The sequence below is a fragment of the Rissa tridactyla genome, chromosome 5 (genome assembly GCF_028500815.1).
Source record: "Rissa tridactyla isolate bRisTri1 chromosome 5, bRisTri1.patW.cur.20221130, whole genome shotgun sequence".
Classification (NCBI taxonomy): domain Eukaryota; kingdom Metazoa; phylum Chordata; class Aves; order Charadriiformes; family Laridae; genus Rissa; species Rissa tridactyla.
In genome coordinates this window covers 49942551-49961927 of record NC_071470.1, presented here as the reverse complement: position 1 = coordinate 49961927, position 19377 = coordinate 49942551, and the positions used below count along the sequence as shown (strand labels likewise).

Genomic DNA, 19377 nt, shown 5'->3' with positions numbered 1-19377 from the left:
GAAAATGAGAAAAACACTATGGCCCAAGCTTATCAGTGACCAGCATTTCACTAAACCACTGTACAAAAAATCAAGTAAACAACAGTGGATCACCAAACTCCCTGACAAGATTTTTATACATTAAGTAGGAAACTTCAGCTGACTACTCAGTCTCCACCAGCACATCCCAGAGATGTTTCTGCACATGGACATCCTGGCTGTATTTCTAGGCTCTGATGAGCTTCATGATTTCAGCCTTAAGTCAGTTGAGCATTAAAACATATCTGCGTGTTTCACTAAAACTGGAAAAAAGGAAAGAGAAAAAACAAAATGCAGCAACTGAAATGCTTGCAACCCAAAGTGCACTAACAGAGTACACCCAAGATTTCTCCCTCCCCTTATGAAGGTTTCTCCTTATTTTGTCAGCGTAACTTTAACAACTTCTTAGCTCTTCAGTGCTTTTACTAGTAGCAGCAGCACAAGTACACTCACCAACTTTTCCAGGAAACATCATCCCCAGTGGAAGTGTGATTCTGCTACTTAGAAACTGCTAAATGGGGGGGAAAAAATCATACTGTTTTTCATGACCTTTTTGTCTCTTCCTCTCTCCTTTAAAGCCCCCAAGAGTGAGCCTCTGATTTCCCACACTTTCAACTCTGACCACCTAGGTGCCTCGTGCTCACAGCAGCCATGGCCATCATCTAGAGTCTGGGACTGGGAGGAAGAAATCAGATTCTATAAACCACTTAAGCAAAATACAGACTTTCCAAAGCTATCAGGTGCTTTTGAAAACATAATCTAACCCAGGCAGCTAAAACCGCTTCCTGTGGCTTCACTCACACCACCTCTTGCAGGCTGTGGTTTGTCAGCAGTAACACCAGAGGAAGGTTCACAGGGAGGAGGCGAGGGCTGAAGGATGGTTTCAGGAACACACCTTTGTGACTGCAGACAGTCTCTGGCATGGCCAGGTGTACGACACGCACAACACGTAGGCAGCTGGAACAACCGCCCTGCCCGACACCAGCCCCACAATTGCACCTCTGCTACCTTCCTCCTCCTCACCCAGCCTCTCTGAGAAGGCATTACATGCTTGTTGTGTCTTGCATTCAGGCTACGTGAGACTGCTGTGCACAAAGGTGTGGGAAACATGCTCTGCACCCACACAGCACAAAACTACAAGAGCAAAACCCTTGAGGAGACCACATCCCCACTGTACGATAGCTACCCTCGCTTTCCATCTGCTGTTCTCACCCATGTATGGCAGCCCACCGTATTCTCAAACTTCTCTTAGTACAGGGCAAAAGCTTAGACATATGGGGCAAGTAAGTGCTCATGTAAGCTCCTCCATCAGCATGTAACCTTCTCCGACTTTCAACAATTGAAGTTTACTATATCCATCGAGGAGGCTGGGTTTTACAAGCCCAACTCGCAAATCTTGAGGTCTTCCTTTCGTGAACTGCTGCTATGCTTGCAGCAGAAAGCAGAGCAGTACCAAGAGTAGACTGATTAGAGAGACTGACAAGAACAGCACTGAAGCTGATAAGGCTCTGATAATTTTGTTACAAAGGAGGAAACGTACAGAGTAGACTCAATGAACAAAAAACAGAAGGGGGGAACGTAGTAAAGGACAGAGGACAGACCAAAGCAGGTGACATTCCCAGGAACACTGCTGGTCACAGGGGTGGGAACACTGGCCATAGGTCAAGGCTGAGAAACTCCAAGTAACAGAGACAACGATTCTGCAGTCCCTTTTCATCCACAGGCACTAATGACACTTACCAAGATTACTGCTTCCCTGCACAACACGTACAGTACTGCTCATTAACTTATTTAGCATGGCTACTTACAGACTTAAATTTGAGAGAGGCTGGTTTAGTTATTAGCACTGCCTTCACTTTATAAAGCTGCCTGTGGTCATGTCAAGGCAGGAATGTAAGAGCAAGAAGTGAGGCCACCACGACACCCCAGGGTGTCACTTTGCATACACTTTGGCAGCTACTCCCCCTCACAGCTGTGAACGCAGACACCTACCCTGAGAAAGCAAACCCCTTCCTCAGACATAGCCATAAAAAGCCTTTTACTTCCCCGCATCGCCGCCTTTTGTCTAGGGTGGTACATAGCCTCTCTGAGGAGCCATAGGCAGAGCGGCATGGGCACAGGCAGCAGCTAGCTGGAGAAGGCTCTTGGGAAGGGCTGGGCAGGCAGAGAAGGCTTCGGTCTGACAAGCATCAGCTGGCAGAGGGAAGAATCCACCTTCAGACCCTGGGGTTAAACAAGTAAGGGCAGCTCTTTCAAAGAGGGAAGGCACCAAGACTTGTGAAAGAAACTGGAAAAACACATGCTTGGAAAACCCAGAAAGCCTGTTTTCCTCTTCAGGTAACTGCAGAGAGCTGTAAAGGTGATCGCTCGGCCAGGCTTGCTGGCCACTGGCAGCACAGAAGCTGTAGCTGGGCTATGACTGCTGAGAAACCCCCAAGGCCCACCATGCACACCCCAGCAAACGCCATAGCTCCAGGGCAGCAACCCCAGCATGGGTGGATGTGTTAGACCTCGAGGTGATATGCTGAGGATGGATGTCAGCAGCGGAAGGAGGAATTAGGGAGACGGGTGTATAGATACTGGATTTGATGTGCTGGTACTACACAGTGTAAACCTGTATTTCTGCCTGAGAAATCCCAAGCAAAGCCACAGCAATCTTGGAATCTATGAGAAAGGCTGATGGCAGTAAACAGGGAAAAGGAAGAAAAAGCCCTTCACTGCAGTCTCTCATAGACACATGGAGGCGCTAACGTAGTCCTGTGACAACTATTGAGCCAACCTTATAAATGCAAAAGAAAAGGCAACCAGTGCAAAATTGACAGCTCCGCTAAAAACCAGAACTTTCACCTCCTAGGACTGCAAGGAAGAGATGTTTTTCTTCCCTGCAGTGCTCCCCGAAATACAGCACCGCTCCCTTCCCAGCTGCCTTAGCACAGCCCCTTCCAGCACGCACGCTGGCAAACCACAGCAGCTTTAGGGTGTAAAGACCCAGGAATGTCTACAGCCTGTCCTTGGAGCTCAGTCGGTTGTTCCAGGCAGCAAATCACTGCCCCAGGAGGTAAGATAAGAGTTTACTATTGTCCAACTGCTGCGTTCAATCCCACAGATCACTGCTGTCCAGGTGTCCTTCTGCAGCAGGGGATCGTGTCTGAGCAGAGGGCTGGAAGTGAAGCACCTCCAAGTCCCTACAAGGCAGAGAGCATTGCTGCATACACACGGCAAGCCAGCCACAAGGGCTTTGCTCCACTTTTTGCCTCTGGACAGGTTGTATTTTGCCATCTTTTCGCATTATTGGAGCAGTTTTGCACAACAGGAAGCATTTAACCTTCACATGGGCATTTTAGATTTTCTTCTAGACAGGAGACTACATTTTCTTGGTAGCTGTACTTGGCAGAGTCTCACTTGTGGCAGCCCCAGGCTTTGACAAAGTAGCATGTGATTTTCAAAAGCACTTGGTGTGCTCCTCACTCTGTTCTCATTTATTTCAATCCTGCAGTGATTTGCATGGGAGCAGTACAAAGCCACATGTTCCCGAAAAGCCACAACTGCACAGAGCAAGCTCAGTACAGCACCCTTGCCCTTGCTGTCAATGACATCCCTGTCAGGTTCACAAATGCTGCTTGAGAATATGTTACTGCAAAGAAGCGTGGTGACTGCGAAAGGGAGGTAATCAATGCAGTCCTACTAAACATTTACACAGGTTTAGTTTGTTAGTTTTCTCTACTGTAAGATTTGAAGGACGTTCTGAGAAAAGGAGATATGAGCATCTCTACATTCCTTCTTGGTGAGTTTATATAGGCAGGCAGCTGTTTAAAAGGCAGGTTGGGTGCTAAGAGGGTAAGCATTTCTTCACAGCTCTGCTGTAGGAACAGCTGTTTTCTGCTAGCAGCTTAAAGTGTCAAAAATATTTGATTTCTGAGAAGTTTCACAAAGATCTTTGAGATAAATTCTTCTTTCCAATACAGCTTAAGGAAGAGTATCAGTCTGTTCAATGTTGACTGAGTCAAACTTAATCATCAGAGACATAGCTATGCATCTTCCGGAAAATTCGATGTCTATAGACAGAGCAAGCAACAAGCATACACCACGAGCCAGAATCAAACTCAGGCTTTTCATGTGATAGTTACACCCCAGAAAACAAGACAACCCCTTTTCCATCAGGAAAGGGGACATTCCTGAAGACCCTATACACTCTTGTGAGCCTTCAAGATCAAATCATACAAAATGCTTTACATTTACCTTTACCAAACTCAGGCTTAGTTACCTCAAAATACACGCCTGCATGTTTCCATGCAAAGGAAACAGGATATTAAGGCAAGAGAAAAAAACATTCTTACTGAGGAAAAGCACCGTGGCTGTTTTACTGGGAGTGAGAAGAAAGTTTTTGGAGTTGGTGGGGAGAGATTTCTTATTTCAGATGTCTATTCATAGACCCCCACCTATACAAAAGCTGCCTGATAACTGCACATCATCATCTGTGGTTGTGCCGCATAACACGTCTTGAAGACGAGAACCATGAACTTGCAGCATCAACAGCCACTAAACTACTGAAATCTCTCCTGGAAGCTGGATCTCTCACCACTATTTACGCATTCAGCTTAATGAATTCATCACTTTTGTCCAGCATGGACAACTATTCCAAGTACAAAAAGGTTGGGGCATTCAGAAAACTTGGATCTATCGCCTCCAGCTTCTTTCCTGCCCTCTCCCTGTACCTCACCACACACACAGCCACCCAGCCATTTTATCCTGAGCCCATCCTTCAGCATGGCTGCAGGAGAGGGGATGGTCATTAGTACCACACACCACACCACCACCACGGTTCCATGCTCCTTTCCAAGCCATGCACGCAGACAGCCTTTATTTCTGTTGCACCTTCAGAAAGCCTCTGAATAGTATACATGATACAGGAATAACAAATATGACCAAGAAAGATGCAAGTTTACGTTTCTAAACTGCCCTACAAATCCCCAATTAAAGGGAAAAAGCTGGTCATTCCTACTACAGCTCTGCCTTTCAAGACAAGAGACATTAAAATGGCCTCTCACATCCTCAGGCTGTACTGATTCTAAGAAACCAGTACCTTGCTTCCCTGGGCTCACTCTTGTTTTCACCCCTCAAAGTGAAATCAAGAGAGAAATCTGGTTATTTGTAATACACGTGTTTTCAGAGACAGCACTTCAGAGTTACATCTGAGAACACATTACAGCCAATTCAGGCTCAGACTGTAAATTTCTTTACTGACAAGAGACCAGATTTCTACTGGTTCAGGCTCTCATAAAGAGCCTTATCTCTCCTCAGTTTAGGGTCTCCTAATCCTGCAGTCTCAGAGAGTATTGGTAGAAGTCAATTCTCATGATCCAGATCACGCAAATTTTAAAACAGCCCACTATAAATATTTGGCATATTCAGAGCCCCCAGCCAAGCAATTCAACACAATGCATGCATATTTAAGATACCTAAGGGAAAAGACTTCCTTTGATTTTATTTCTCATTTGATCATATACATACTGTTTCTACATGAAGTCATTTTTAAATACAACCTTCTGATTTTGAAGCCTAAAATCATCCTGAAGCCCAAATTGCACTAAATCAGCTGAGATGGACACACCATAACATGAGTCCACATTGCTGGATGTTGCTGCAGTCGCTACTGAACGCATAACAATTACTTCAAATAGCTTGGTCAGATCCTGTGAGCGATCAAAGGAGCGAAAAGGATAAGTACAAACGAACACACCTGACTCTGCAAGAGGTGGCCAGTTTAATAATCTGACTCTTTTTACAAATTATAACAGGTGCTGAAACATAAGTTGTGTCCTAACCCTTCCTTTGTTATTTTTTCTGGTTTAAAGACAGATGCTGCAGGCCAGCACCCAAGGCCTGACTCTGCAAGGGTCTTTGTCCCCCGGATGTCTCCATCCCTCCCCACAGATCCCTCAGCATGCTCCTTTCCAGGCACGTCCTCCCAGGCTTTGGCAGAAACCATGCCTACAAGCCGGGCTGTCGTGCCCCTACCACTCCTTTTAGAGCATGCAGTGTAAAGAAAACGTGATGTATGCGAAGCAGGACTCTCCCAGACCACAGCACTTGGAAGCGTCGCAATAGCTGCGTGCTGAGCCTCAGCTCCATGCCCAAACAGGGGGACAAAACTGTCTCACATTCCCTGTGAAAAGCCTGCTATGGGGAACCTCCTGGCATTACTGGGGTTTTAGCTCATTTTTTCCTGTTTCACTCCTCGTGCAAAGAGGAGGAAGGCAGGGGAACCTTACCATTCTCCTGGCACTGTCATCCCACCTGGGAGCAGCCCTCAACCTTACCTATTCAATGCAGCAGCCTACCTCCTCATCTACAACCTGCTCACTGCCACGGCTGCTTCCAACACAAGCCCTGCCACCTCTCCTCCTGAGCCACCAGGGCCTCCTGGCTGACTTTTCACCCACCAGGAAGAAGCTAAAAGAGGAAGATCCATACAGACTGTCCTTCCAAGCAGGTCGCGCATCTGAATTCTCAGCTGTTACAGGGTTTATGATTAACAGGCATGCCGCAGTGAGCACCAAGGTCTCTGGTCACTGTAACCCTGTGCTGAAGTTCAGGACAACTGGATTTATGTTTGAAAATAAAGGCCACTGAGCTCAGAGAAATCCAGGGAATCTGGATCATATAGTGGGGGTTTTTGTTTTGGTGGGTTTTTTCTGACTTGTTTGTTTGTTTTTTATTTTTCTGTTTTTCTGGGTTTTGTTTTTTGGTTTTTTTTTTTTTTAAGAGAGAGCGAACATAATTATGATATTTCTAGCCCTGCAGCTATGAGCAGATAGAGTCCATAATGCACGCAGAAGCAATGCTACCCTGCACATTTCCACCCAGACAGGAAATTTGGTAAAAGAGCATGGGTTTGTCTGCTGTATGTTACCAGAGGAAAAGTTTGAGGCAAATTTGGCACCAGACATTTTCCTGTAACTTCCTTGAGACAGTAATTACCAAAGCCCAGGTTTTCTCACCAGCAGAAGTCAAATAAAGTCTGAATGACTTGCAGAGAACAAATCTCTAGACCAGAAAACAAGTTCCACATCTCAGACTCAAGCATATTCCTAAAGCTTTATGACTAACAACTACCTAGTTGTTCTACACTTCTCTATACACTTCTCTATACACTTCTCTACACACTCACCCTGGATCCCAAAAGATCCTTTACCTTAAGTACCTGTGTATGTCTTTTGTTCCCCAGCATACGCATGCACATTCAGATAAAACACATTTATCTAAGAAACACCACAGAGAGTCAAGACATCATGTCAGACCTAAAGAAAATCAATCCAAGTGAAGTTACAGGGCTGAAGAAGTGGAAATTTAGATAAAGTTACAGAGAATAAGTTTCTTGTTTCCTAAACCTATTGCAGTAAAAAATTTATCACTTCCCATTAGAGACATAACGTGTGCTAACACCTGATGATGCTCAGGAAATTAATGCAAACTCAGACTGATTTTGCGGAACAGTGGGCTCAATGCTTCACAACACATCGCCAAGTTGCTTCTCCTATGGTATTGTCAGAGACACTGGGGACTCTCAAGTGCGTAACAACACAAGTAAAAATTAGGACAGGTCAGACAGAAGCTTTATTAACTATGGTCATGCTGACGGAACACTGGGACAGTGTCTCCCTCTCTGCATCCCTGCCAAGTGACTGCAGAGACACAAACTATAGACCGTTTCAGGGCAGGGGGAAGAAGAGAAAAAAAAAAAAATGAAGAAAAACAATCATTTCAATATTAACAAAGCCAGGTATCCATCCCCAAGAGGGATGGACTCTTCATGTAGCTTGCTAACCACCACAATTCAAGGAAGGAATGAAACAGTAAATAGCATGACAACGTGGGGAGATGGCTCTTGGTGGAGCCCGTAGGAGTGGCACAACCAGTATTACCCTAACTCAGAAGCGGGGTTAGAAACAATCACAGGCTGTTAGCTTTTAGTCGAAAGGAATGCTCTTTTAGTTAGGATAAACTTCTTAGACATCTTAAATATTAATTTTACCACCACAGTGTAAAATCCAAGGAACAGGCACTTCCAGAAAATAAACTCCTATTGACTCATACTCTTCCACTGACACATACTCCCCCACTAATTTCTGTTCCCTGTAGAGGAGAGGCACAAGAATCACTTCACTGGTTGCTATCCTGTCTCTGCATTGCGTCCACAAAGCTCAATTGATGTGACAGTAAACACAGCTTTTAATTAACAAGTTTCTTTCATTTCAAAAGGTGCCCTTCTAAAGGGCTCCTCAAAGAGCAATTACTGAAACACACTTTTATGCCACTGTGTGATGTTTTTGTGAGTAGCATGAATGAGAGGCAAAACTGAATCTTCCTGTTAAAAATATGTGTAAATGGGCAACAGAACAGGAGGAAATAAAAATAATTATTTGGAATACATCATAAGGGAAGAAAGGGAGGCAAAGTCTTCAAAAGCACTCACTGCAAATATAACAACCCTTCTCCCACTGGAAGTCATTAGTAAAACCTGCAAGCTTTTCAAGGAGAACAGGGTTAGACCCATGTTCAGTGCATTATAAAGTCCCAGAATTTTATTCACAAGGACATCATCCTGGGAAATAACCATTTCTGGATAAACATGATCATATTCTGAAAACACAAACCGAAGCTTTTTAGCATGCTGGCAGAATATGTCTCACATACACACACACAAAAAAAAAGTTGAGAGGTAAAAGGGAGTTTCCTCTTATGATGACAGACCTGGGCAGCAGGAATGAGATAACTCCACCCCTCTGAAGTCATCTAGCATTTTTATACAGCCTTCAAGAGGTTCAAGAGCCCCTGCATATTTTCATGTCCTGATGTCACCCTCAAACACAACCAAGCTGCTCTGCAGGCCATGGTAAGCATTTCTAAAGTCCAGAGGGGGCTCTCCAGAGGCTGCCTAGAGGGGACAATCAGTTCTGGATCACAGCCCCCCACAGAAGGCGATGCAGCTCACTTCTAGAACTAGGCAGAGGTCAGCCACTTTTATCTGCCCTCACAGGCTAGGCAGTATCAAACCAAAAGGCAGTAAAACCAAGAGGCCTCAGCCCACACTGCCCTGCCTGGCAGAGGCTGGAGAGATGTAACTTGCAAGACTCCCAGTTCCAGGCATTTCTCCCATTCTCTCCCTCAAATACCTGCTGGCAGTCTTCTCTCTATCATCTTCAACAGCTCAGGACCCTACGCCTCACACATACGTCTTCACCTCCTACCATGTCTTTATTCATTGGTCCACAACTAACGGAGAGTAAGAAAGATGATCTTTGACATACCTTTCTACACAGAAGGTGTAAGGCTGTCTTTAATCCCCTGCAGGGGAGGTGGGGTAGAAAGAGGAGGGCTTGATTCTTCTTGTTCCTCTTTGCAAAAGAGAACTAAGAAATTCAGTTCCCATTGCTGCAAGCCAAAGCGGACCCACACAAAGCAGTGTGTGGGATGGGACTCTCCCCCAGTTTGTTGTTATCACAAAGATTGCCGTGGCTGTTCACCATGAGCTAAAAAGAGAAGTTATTCCCTACTTTACAGCACAGCCCTCCCACCTGCCCCAGCCAGCAGAAACTCCATGGCAGGCAGAGCCAGCAGTGCTGTGTCAGGAGAGAAAGGCGGTTTCTCAAGGATGGTCACAGGCTCCTCAGAGAACGGCACTGCAGAACCTTTTTCAGAATAACTGCAAGTTAGCGTCACATCTTAGTAACAGTCCCATAATTTAAAGTGCAGATGGGCATTTGGGATCAAATCCAAATAAATTTTTATTTCTATTCACAAATCTCAGACTGCACCTCTTCTAGGTTCCTAGCTGAAGGCAGGATTACCTATTTGCTAGAGGTCTACACTTCAGCATTCAGGATTCATGCGATCCATTCCCAACTCTGATCTACTCGCTGTGAAGCCTCCATTTTCATTACCATTTTATGCTTGCTTTTCTTTATGGACACACAGCAGGCTAGGCCAAAGGTGTTTCTCAGAGTACAGATCTTTACAGCACACAGAACAATAGTACTGAATTTCTGGGGCCTCTGCACTATAGTCACACAGCTAGTTAGGGGACTTACAGGAAAAAGTATCCTCATCAGGTCAGGTGAAATATTCACTAGGCTCGGCTTCCTTTACCTAAGCATCTCATTAATTCAAGGCCCTAAGTTTACAGGTCCTCAGAAGATGAACAGTGGTTGTGCAGACAGGACTTAAGCATTCCTGACAGTCCTGACCTGTTTTAGTAATTGCCTAAAAACCACATTTAGGAAAAGCAAAAGAGGGCAGATTCAAGGTCAACTCCTCTAATCCAGCATCATGGACATCCAGCATGCCACGTCTATCACCTCATGCTTGAGAGAAAGAGACAGAAGACACACAGACAGAAAAAAAAGAGTAGTGGAATCAGTCAGGTCAGATTTGCACATACTACATGGGAAACTAGATATTTTGTATCTATTGTGCAATAATAAGGTAAGCTACAGAAGCCCCAAGTCCTACAGAGGGTACCCGGCAGTTTGAAGAATGATGATGTCTTATGCTCTGATTACCCACGGAGGCATTTTTATTATATTATGGAAACAGAAATACCTTTATCTTTACCACATGCCAAAACCAAGTAGTTAATGAAAAGCAAATTGGAAGTCCAACATTCAAAAGAAAGTCAGTAAGGCTTCAGGGTTTCTCAGAGTAACAATACACAATTAAACCACTCTTAAACCACTTCTTCACCCTGGGAAGGAGAGGCATTAGCTGCCTGTGGTTCTGCCTGTTAGAACACAATGAAGGCAATGCAATTTGAGTCTGTGGAACACAAGGCTACAATGACCTCCTTCTAGATTAAGAAAGCATGAAGGGGAGAAGGCACAAGTCAACAAAGTATTTCCAAGAGGGGAAAACAAAATTTATAAACCCTCTTGGCCAAAAGCAAATTTATTCTCCACAACTATACTCAATACAGATCTATTCTCTTTGAGGTAAATGAGAAAATTCCCAACAATAACTGCACAAGAGTAGGCATAAGGATGCAGCACAGTTGGAAAGACAAAGCAGACGACACTTGTGACTCATGGCCTTCTCCTCCCTTTTATAAAAAAGGCAACATAATGCCAAATAACAAAATCTGCCCTGAGACCATCTGCGCTTGCCTCTGTTTTGATGCATTTCCCAGACAAACTGAGCAGACCTGTCTCCCCGCCCATGCTGCTCAGCTTTAGCTTTCCTGAGCCAGCAAATATTATTCAGCATCATTACTGTGTTATCACACATAATCTTCAGCTCTGTTAGCTGCCCCAGCTCCATAGCAAACAACACAAAGCAGCTTCCATGATCTTCCTAGCCCACCAGCCTCAAGAGAGTTTGAAGCACATATAGAAAGCAGACTTACCTGGCTTGCTTCCTTCACAGTCATGCCCCAGTTGGCCTTTGGTGTTCAAGCCACAGGTATACACTTCCCCATCTTCCAACAGGAACACAGAGTGGTTTCCTCCACATGCCACCTCCTTGACATTTCTGTCATGAATGAATCCATACACCTGCGGTTCAGGAATGATGACCTGGAGGTTGCTACCTATCCCAGGTTGTCCAAAAGACGAGTATCCCCAGCATAGCATTTTCTCTCTTTTCAGCAAGTCATGTATCCTTCCTGGGCAAGGGAAAGAGGGGAAGGAGTGTGAATAAAGCAAGTACTCAACAAGTGATCTCACAGATCTGCTCAGAGATGAGCTGCTCAGAACAGGAGGTGGAAACAACCAAAAAAGGCATTTCCTACATGACTGTTAGGCTTGTGGACTGATGGTAAAAAGGGATTTCCACCATTGCACAGACAAACAAAGAGGAATCAAGACAGCTCAGCTCAGGTACTGAGTCAGCACCTTCATGCCCTGGCCATCTCCATCTGTAAGGCAGTAGAAGTGTTCTGAAACACGGCAGACCTGAGCTTATATTACACTAAAAATCACTCTGCTTCAAAAAAAAAAAATCAAAAATCAACCATCTCCCCAAACCAACCGTGATGCTTTTTAGACTGATGGGTCCAAACCTGAACTTTTAGAGTTATAGTGTCATATTTGAGAGCACTGCTTAAAGAAATCTTTAAAATATATCTCAAAGGCGGTCAAACTAGTCCTGAACAGACCGACATAGGCCTTTGTGGTATACCGGCCAATGCAGAACTGTATTATTTCTGATAAATCCAGATTAAGAAGTATTTTGCTCAACTGAACACATTCTTGCACCCAAATACATGCACGTACACACACATCCCGAAACCGCAGCAAGAACTTCCCAAGCAGCAGCAGTTCACGTGGAGCAGCACAGTGACAGCTTGGCCCCGACAGCAACATACAGATAACATTGACACAACTTGCCAGCAGTCAGGTGTTATCTCTTGTGCTGCGCTCAGTGAAAGTCAGGGATTTCAAAATAGGGTAACATGGGAAGGGAAAAAACACAGCTATATAAAAAGGCCCAAGGAATTACTCAGCCTAAAATTGATAATGACAACAGAATGCTAATGCATAAAAGCTGGGGGGAGGGAAACAGCTCTTATTCCAGAAGCAGCATGTGAAAGATTTTAGTAACACTCACTTGTCACTCCTAATCTCAATAGGTTTGGGTTATTTGTTAAACATGCTATATTAATAAGACATTGAGAACTCCTCTGCTTGAACCAGAAAGCAATTAAAGCTTTTTTTTGTAAAGGGAAGAAGAAAGAAGAGAATAAAACGAAAGATCCGAGACATCAAGTCTTACGACTCACCATGCCAAGTTTTAAGCTAAGGCAATTTACAGCAGCAGCATTTACTACCTCAGCACAGGATCAAAAAGCAAAAAGTAAGCCTTGAAGAGCGAAAGATTCCTCGAGGAAACGAGATTCCTTCTCCCACACTGAGCGGATAGGAAACATGTGCGTTCAGTTTGTTTCCAAAGCTTGGTGCTAATTCAGGCTCTAGGTATTAGCAATAAAGCCTTTCCTAATCTAAGCCCTAAGCATCTCTTACCTCACTATCCTTGCCTGTCAGTTGCGGTCCCTTCCACTGAGGCAGGGCTGAGATGGATGGGGGAGGGAAAGGATTGGATTTTTCAGTTCTACTTCATCAGTGGTGCAATTTCCTACCACAAACCATTTACTAGCATCTCTTATTAGGTGCTCTAAAGCATGCTATGAATCCCATTTATCTCTAATCAGCCCTTGCTCCTTTATAGCATAATTCAATTCATGCACATCCACACGTGTGCTTATCACCGTCCAGCTCCAAAGCACCCAGAGGAAAAAAGCAGGTAGTCACAGGACTCTTTCTAGTTAAATCAGTTGTGCACACTCTGTGCTTATTTCCCCTCAACACAAAAGCCTGATGGAAGATACCCTCTACACTGCCTACACTATTTCCTACACTAAGAATAGGAATGCCATGGGACGCAGAAAAATTAAAGTGCATGCATGTGCTTTAAATGACACAACTGCTGTATTTATAGTGAACTTCATGTTGCCTCAAAAAAAAACCCAGCGTAAGTAACACCCTGAAGGTGGCAACGCTTAAGGCGGGGAATCATTTCAAAACTGACACCTGAAACAGCAGAAATCTGGGACTGCCATTTCTCTCAGACTGGGGAATTACCTTGTTATGAAGATATAAGCACCACAATAGAGCAAACCTGGAGATCCAAAGATCACATTCCCTGCTAGCACAAGTGGATCTTGCCTCTGAGCTAAAAGATTTTACCACTATATGACTTGAACTACAATGACATGGTAGAATATGAGCTAAATATTAATTTGGGATATCTTTCTAAAAGGGTTCCTGAACAGTCGGCTCCCCATAGACTACAGTCATTTTTCCTAGTGCTAATTTCATTTAAAATGCTAAAAATACTTTAATTACTTTCCTTGTGTTCATATTCCACACAAGAAGTTGCTGTAATGGGCAGGGGGGATGTGATGTGAGTGGCAAGAGACAAGTTTTCCTCCTGGTAAGACGCTATTTAAAACAGGAAGAGTTCAAACTCCTAGTAATTGATATGCACACTAGGGTGATATATCAGAGGAGTTCATCCATCATTCACGCTAGTGGCCAGACTTTCTGAAGCACCCTGAAGTTTAGCAATCCCTATGGCAGATGATGAGGCATGCCAGATCCTTCAGAAAATCTGGTCTTAAATAGATTTTTGGTTAGTTTTTTTAAAAGCATCTCCCTTGAATCCCACCCCCATCCACCAAACATTTTGCTGATAAATCCCTGTGCAGCTCTATTCCAAGGGGACAGAGCAGCACTTCCCACTTACGAGTAAAAACCGACATAGCCACTTTCCATTTGAGTGTATGGGCACAACCAAATATTTTCTATCGGCCTGGTAAGCCACATTTTCAATTTACTTATTTTGAAGACATAACACATTTTAAAAACCACAACTGTTTTAATGTTTGATTTTTTTCTCCCCCCAGAAAAGCTGCTGCAAGTCTTAATACATCATGTGTTCAAGTAGGAGCTGTGTCCTGAAACACAACAAGGCTTCAAATGACAATTTCACGCTCCGTTTCCAATCTGGTTAAGGCAGTTACTCTTCTTTGACATTAGCGGAGGAAGTAAAAATGTTATACTGCAAACTACCTCTACAAGCTGCATACCCTCCTTATTCTAAAACAATTCTATAAAAAGTTTCTAGTGTGGGCAGGCACTAACACAGATGTGTGCCTGCACATACACACATATATAAAATACAGATAAGGTTTATATTCATTTACCTGAAATTTTAAAAGTGACTAATTATTCCTAGTGCTTAGCTCAATACATCTTAAGAAAGTTGAATTTTTACCCTCAGAGGACAAGCACTTAGATAAGGTAGTTTTGTGGGTTTGTTTTTTTTTTTAAATGCACCAGTTAGTGCATTCCCAGTCCCTTTTAAAAACTAGATTGCAAAAAGTGCAAGAGCAGCCATACCCAACCACATCACCTATTCCTATTCTTCACAGATCACAACACAGCCAGCTTAGTATTTGTATTTTAGAGATAAGAACAGATGCAACACAAAGCTGGTCATTTGCGGAGACTCCCCATATATAGGAAAAAAAAAAAGGGGGGGGGGAAGAGGGAAGGGAAGGAGAGGGGAGAAAGGTATAACTCAACCTCCTCAAACACTGACATTCCAGGAACAATTCACCATCAAAGCAGTGAAGGACATACACAACACAGCTAGAGAAAGGAAAATCTCACACTGTGGGGAATATTTTGAGGCAATGTATTGTGGATGGAAGATCCACCCTCTGCTATAATAAGGCTCAGCTAACATACTAAGTATATATCCTTTGGTGAGAAAACAACCGTGGTGGTTTGGTAAAATAATAATGCTGCATGTAAGATCATGACAGGATGTGTTTTACTTTGCCCTTCCCCCCCCCTTTTTTCTTTCTTTTTCATAGCTATCGTGACATACACGGTCTCTTCACATAATCGTACAAATATACTCTAAAGCTATAGCTGCAACCGCAAGTGTGCCCTTTCTGGAAAAGTTAGTTAAGTAAACATTGTGCTTGCAACAAGCAACACTCAAGGCTGAAGGCTCTCTAAACAAAGAGATCTGCCAACTGGCAGGGCATCAATAAACAAGTTTTTTCCTTCCCTGTTGTTTGTGAGATTTCAACTAGCAAATGTGCTCCTTTTATCAGCGTTGCCCAACAATGAAGGGATTTACTGCTTCTTTCTGCCACTATGCCTCCAAGCCCACTTTTTTTTTTTCCTTCCTTTTGCCTTCGTTCTACTCCAAATCAATGTCCAGTGCAGACCAGGCTGCAGAGCAAGAGAATACAAGGTGCAACAGTGAACAAGTTACAGCAGAAACAGAGCATTTCTGCTGTATAACCCACACAGCCTCAGCAAGAGGCATCCCTATAGGAAAAAAAACAACATTTAAAAATAGATAAATAAAAACCAAATGCGACACCCTCCCCATCATCTCCATTTTGCAGTCCCAGTGAGAAGAACACCTCCCTGCCTTCACCCCGGGCACAGGCTTCTTGGCTTCCGTGCTTAACACTGCTGCCCCCCAACCCCAGGCCCAGGTTCCCCGCGGGGACCGGCGGGCACACCGACCCCCCCAACCCCCCGGGCCTCGGGCACCCGCCGTCGCCCCCAGCCCCGGCACCCCACGGCAGCAGACCCCTGCCCGCCCCACGGCCACCCGCGACCGGTGATGCAGCAGCAGCGCTGACCGGCTCCTGCCGCAGCCCCGCCGCCGCCCCCGGCTCCCCGCACCGGGCCCGGGGAGGCCCCGCCCGGGGAGGCGCATCCTGCGCCAGGGGGCGGCGGGGCTCCGCCATGCCGCCGTGATGCTCCCTGCACCCTCACCCCGCCGCCGTTGCTTTTTGCCCCGTCTCCGCTCCCCCCTCCCCGCCACGCACCATTCCGGTACCAGGACCTGCAGCGGCCCCGCCGGGGAACGGGGCTTTCCCTCCACCGGCCAGGCCCGACTCCCGCGCAACGGTTGGGGGTCCAACGCGGCAAGGCTCTGACCGCGCCGAGCGGGGCACCCAAGGCAAGCAGCTGCCGCCGACCCCTCCCTTTGCCCCCGTTCCCCGACGGCCGCCACAGCCCCTCTCTCCGCCGCTCACCTGCCACCTGCCCCGCCGCTGCCGCCACGGCAACGAGGAAGTCCAGCCCCCCGACACTGGGAGTGACGCCTCAGGGCGGCCAATGGGAAGCGTGGGGTTGGCCCGGGCGCACCAATCGGCGGCGGGCGCAGCATCTCGCCCCGCCCCCCGGCGTTCTGTCGGCCGCCGGGTCCCCGCCGCTGGCGGTGGCTCCCGCCGTCTCCCGGCCGCCGCCAACTCGGCGCTTCCCCCGGGCCCGTGAGGCGGGGGCGGGAAGGCCCCCGCGCGGGACACGCACCGCCCGAACAGCCCACGGCACCGTCCGGCGACGGGCCGGACCCGAGGCAGCGCGACGGGCTGCTGCGGACTCCCTTAGGCCGGGCCAGGCCCGGCCCGGCTGCCGGTGCTGTCATGCCTGGTCGGTCTGTTCAGGGAATCTCCTCTCCCTGAAGCCAGGGCGCCGCTTGGGGTCAGAGCTCAGTGCGGTCACCCGGCACACCCGGCCCTCCTGCCAGCGGGGGAAAGCCACAGGAGCCGAGGCCGCTGGCAAAGGCCGAGCGCCACGGACAGACAGCTCAGCCGTGAACCACGGCCAGGGGCTGTGACTGCAGAGATTGAGCGAGTCTTGCAGGCTAAGGAGATCAGCAGCTGTACTAAAGACAATAGAAAACAACGGGCAAAGTTAAGCATATAGAATCATAGAACCATTTTGGTTGGAAGGGACATTTAAGATCATTGAATCCAACCATCAACCTAACACTGCCAAAATCACCGCTAAACCGTGTCCCTCAGCACCACGTCTACCTGTCTTTTAAATACCTTCAGGGATAGCGATTCCACCACTTCCCTGGGCAGCCTGTTCCAGCACTTGGTAACCCTTTGGGTGAAGAAATTTTTCCTAATATCCAATCTAAACCTCCCCTGGCATAACTTGTTTCCTCTCGTCCTACCACCTGTTACTGAGAAGAGACCGACCCCCACCTTGCTACACCCTCCTTTCACGTAGCTGTAGAGAGCGATAAGGTCTCCCCTCAGACTCCTTTTCTCCGGGCTAAACAACCCCAGTTCCCTCAGCCGCTCCTCATAACATTTGTGCTGTAGACCCCTGACCAGCCTCATTGCCCTTCTCTGGACTCGATCCAGAATCTCTATGTCTTTCTTGTAGTATGCAATTATTATAGAATTTAAGCTATCCTAAATGGAGGTCTCAAGGGAAAGCCAGCTTTCCACTGTTTAAAATTACTCTTGGTTTTGTTAAACATGAAATCTCACTTACTAATAACAGTAGTCAGTTCCTTTCCCCTCCTTTTTTTTCATCCCGTATTTTACATGGCCTCTAGGCACTTGACAGGCTTGTTTGTTTAGGAACTCATACTCAACACAAGGTTGAAACTTATACAAAGTTTCAACCTTAGGAAAATATCTGTGGTCAAAGTATAAATCTCTGCTGGGAGAAAGAGTGGAAAAAAAAAAAAGAGGCCAATGAGCCAGCAATTATATAACTCCCGAGTACTCATTTTCTGATTTTAATGCCAACCATTAGAAAAAGACTCTGCACGCCAGAAGAGCAATGCACAAGCTGGATCCCATTCAGACCATCAAAATAATAGTCAATATTTGAGCAAACTACACAGAGGTGCTTGCAAGGGCTGGGGGTGGGGGGAAGACGTCTCTAAAGCAACTCCGGTGCCCACAGTACTCATCTCCCTTCGCTACACCTCTGGCAGTTTGCAGTGTTTGCGTACTTAGCACGCAATGTGTCACGTACCAGATAAATATTCACCTGTATTTGCATGGATCATGCATGTTTAGCACAAAAAGCTACTCTCTAGTGTAAAATTACACCCGTGACGTAATAGCTTTTACTCAGCCAGTGCTACAAGCAGCTTCTAGAATAACCAAAAGCCTAGAGGAAAAAATATTTCCTTTGTTTGTTTTTTGTTTTGTTTTATTTATTTCATCATCTGGAGACCTTTGCAAAATAGTTAACGTTTCCCTTTATACTCAGTTTCCTCTGTTTGTTTCTGATTGAGTAATCAAGGAGGGGAAGGTGTACACAAAAAAATCAAAAAAAAAGAAGTAGATGAAGGAGCAAAGCCTGCAATCTGTCCAAGGGAGCCAGGATTCTCTTGCTCAAACCAATTTCTAACTGCTACATTTCAGGTTCGTGGAGAGCTCTCAAGGCTGGCCCTTCATAAATGGATCGAATTAAGTAAAGACACCAAAATAAACCCATTTTGTTTGTGTCCCTGCACTCCACTGTGCACAGCTCCCTCTGGAGGCCTCTGCCTCCACGGATTTCTTCACAGGAGCCCAGGTTTCCTCACACCGTGGGTTTTCCTCACCTGGGGGTGGTCAGGCTGGAGTCCACATCTCCCTGCTGGCTAAGGGCTGCCCTAGGCAGGCCCATGGCAAGGTCGGACCTTCTCCAGAAGAACATGTAGCTCACCATTTCCTCGATGGGTTAGGTCATCCAGAGATCAGGTCTGAAGATATCCAGCAATGCCAAAATCTGCAGCTCACCATTATTTCCAAAGCACCTCTCCCCTTTTGCAAGCGGCTGAACAGCAGCCCGCTGTCAAGAACCACATGGGCCAGCATGCAGTGAGGTGAGGTCTCCTGAATGTTGTGGTAATGCAAGTTATTATTCATTAGAGTTATCTCCACAAAGGAAAACAGGGTGGCTGGCAGCTTTCACCTGACACGTGAACTCTCTTTCAGTAGGTATTTCCCCCCCTGACTCTCTCACTAGGTGCCTTTGG

The 19377-nt window shown here is 46.0% G+C and overlaps 1 protein-coding gene across 9 annotated transcripts in view; it reads right to left on the bottom strand.

The window, feature by feature from the left end:
- HERC3 (HECT and RLD domain containing E3 ubiquitin protein ligase 3) overlaps positions 1-16756 on the bottom strand; it is a 53135-nt gene extending 36379 nt beyond the window's left edge. For 6 of the 9 annotated variants that reach the window (XR_008466808.1, XR_008466807.1, XR_008466809.1 and 3 more), the window contains exons 1-2: positions 16427-16622; positions 11417-11674 (exon numbers count right to left, since the gene is read on the bottom strand). Coding sequence is in view for 6 of the 9 variants with exons in the window: in XM_054204114.1 (XP_054060089.1) it covers positions 11417-11642 (226 nt within the window). In the remaining 3 variants the exon portion in view is untranslated. The other 3 variants (XM_054204115.1, XM_054204116.1, XM_054204117.1) reach the window with 3 other exon arrangements.
- Between the last annotated feature and the right edge of the window lie 2621 nt (positions 16757-19377).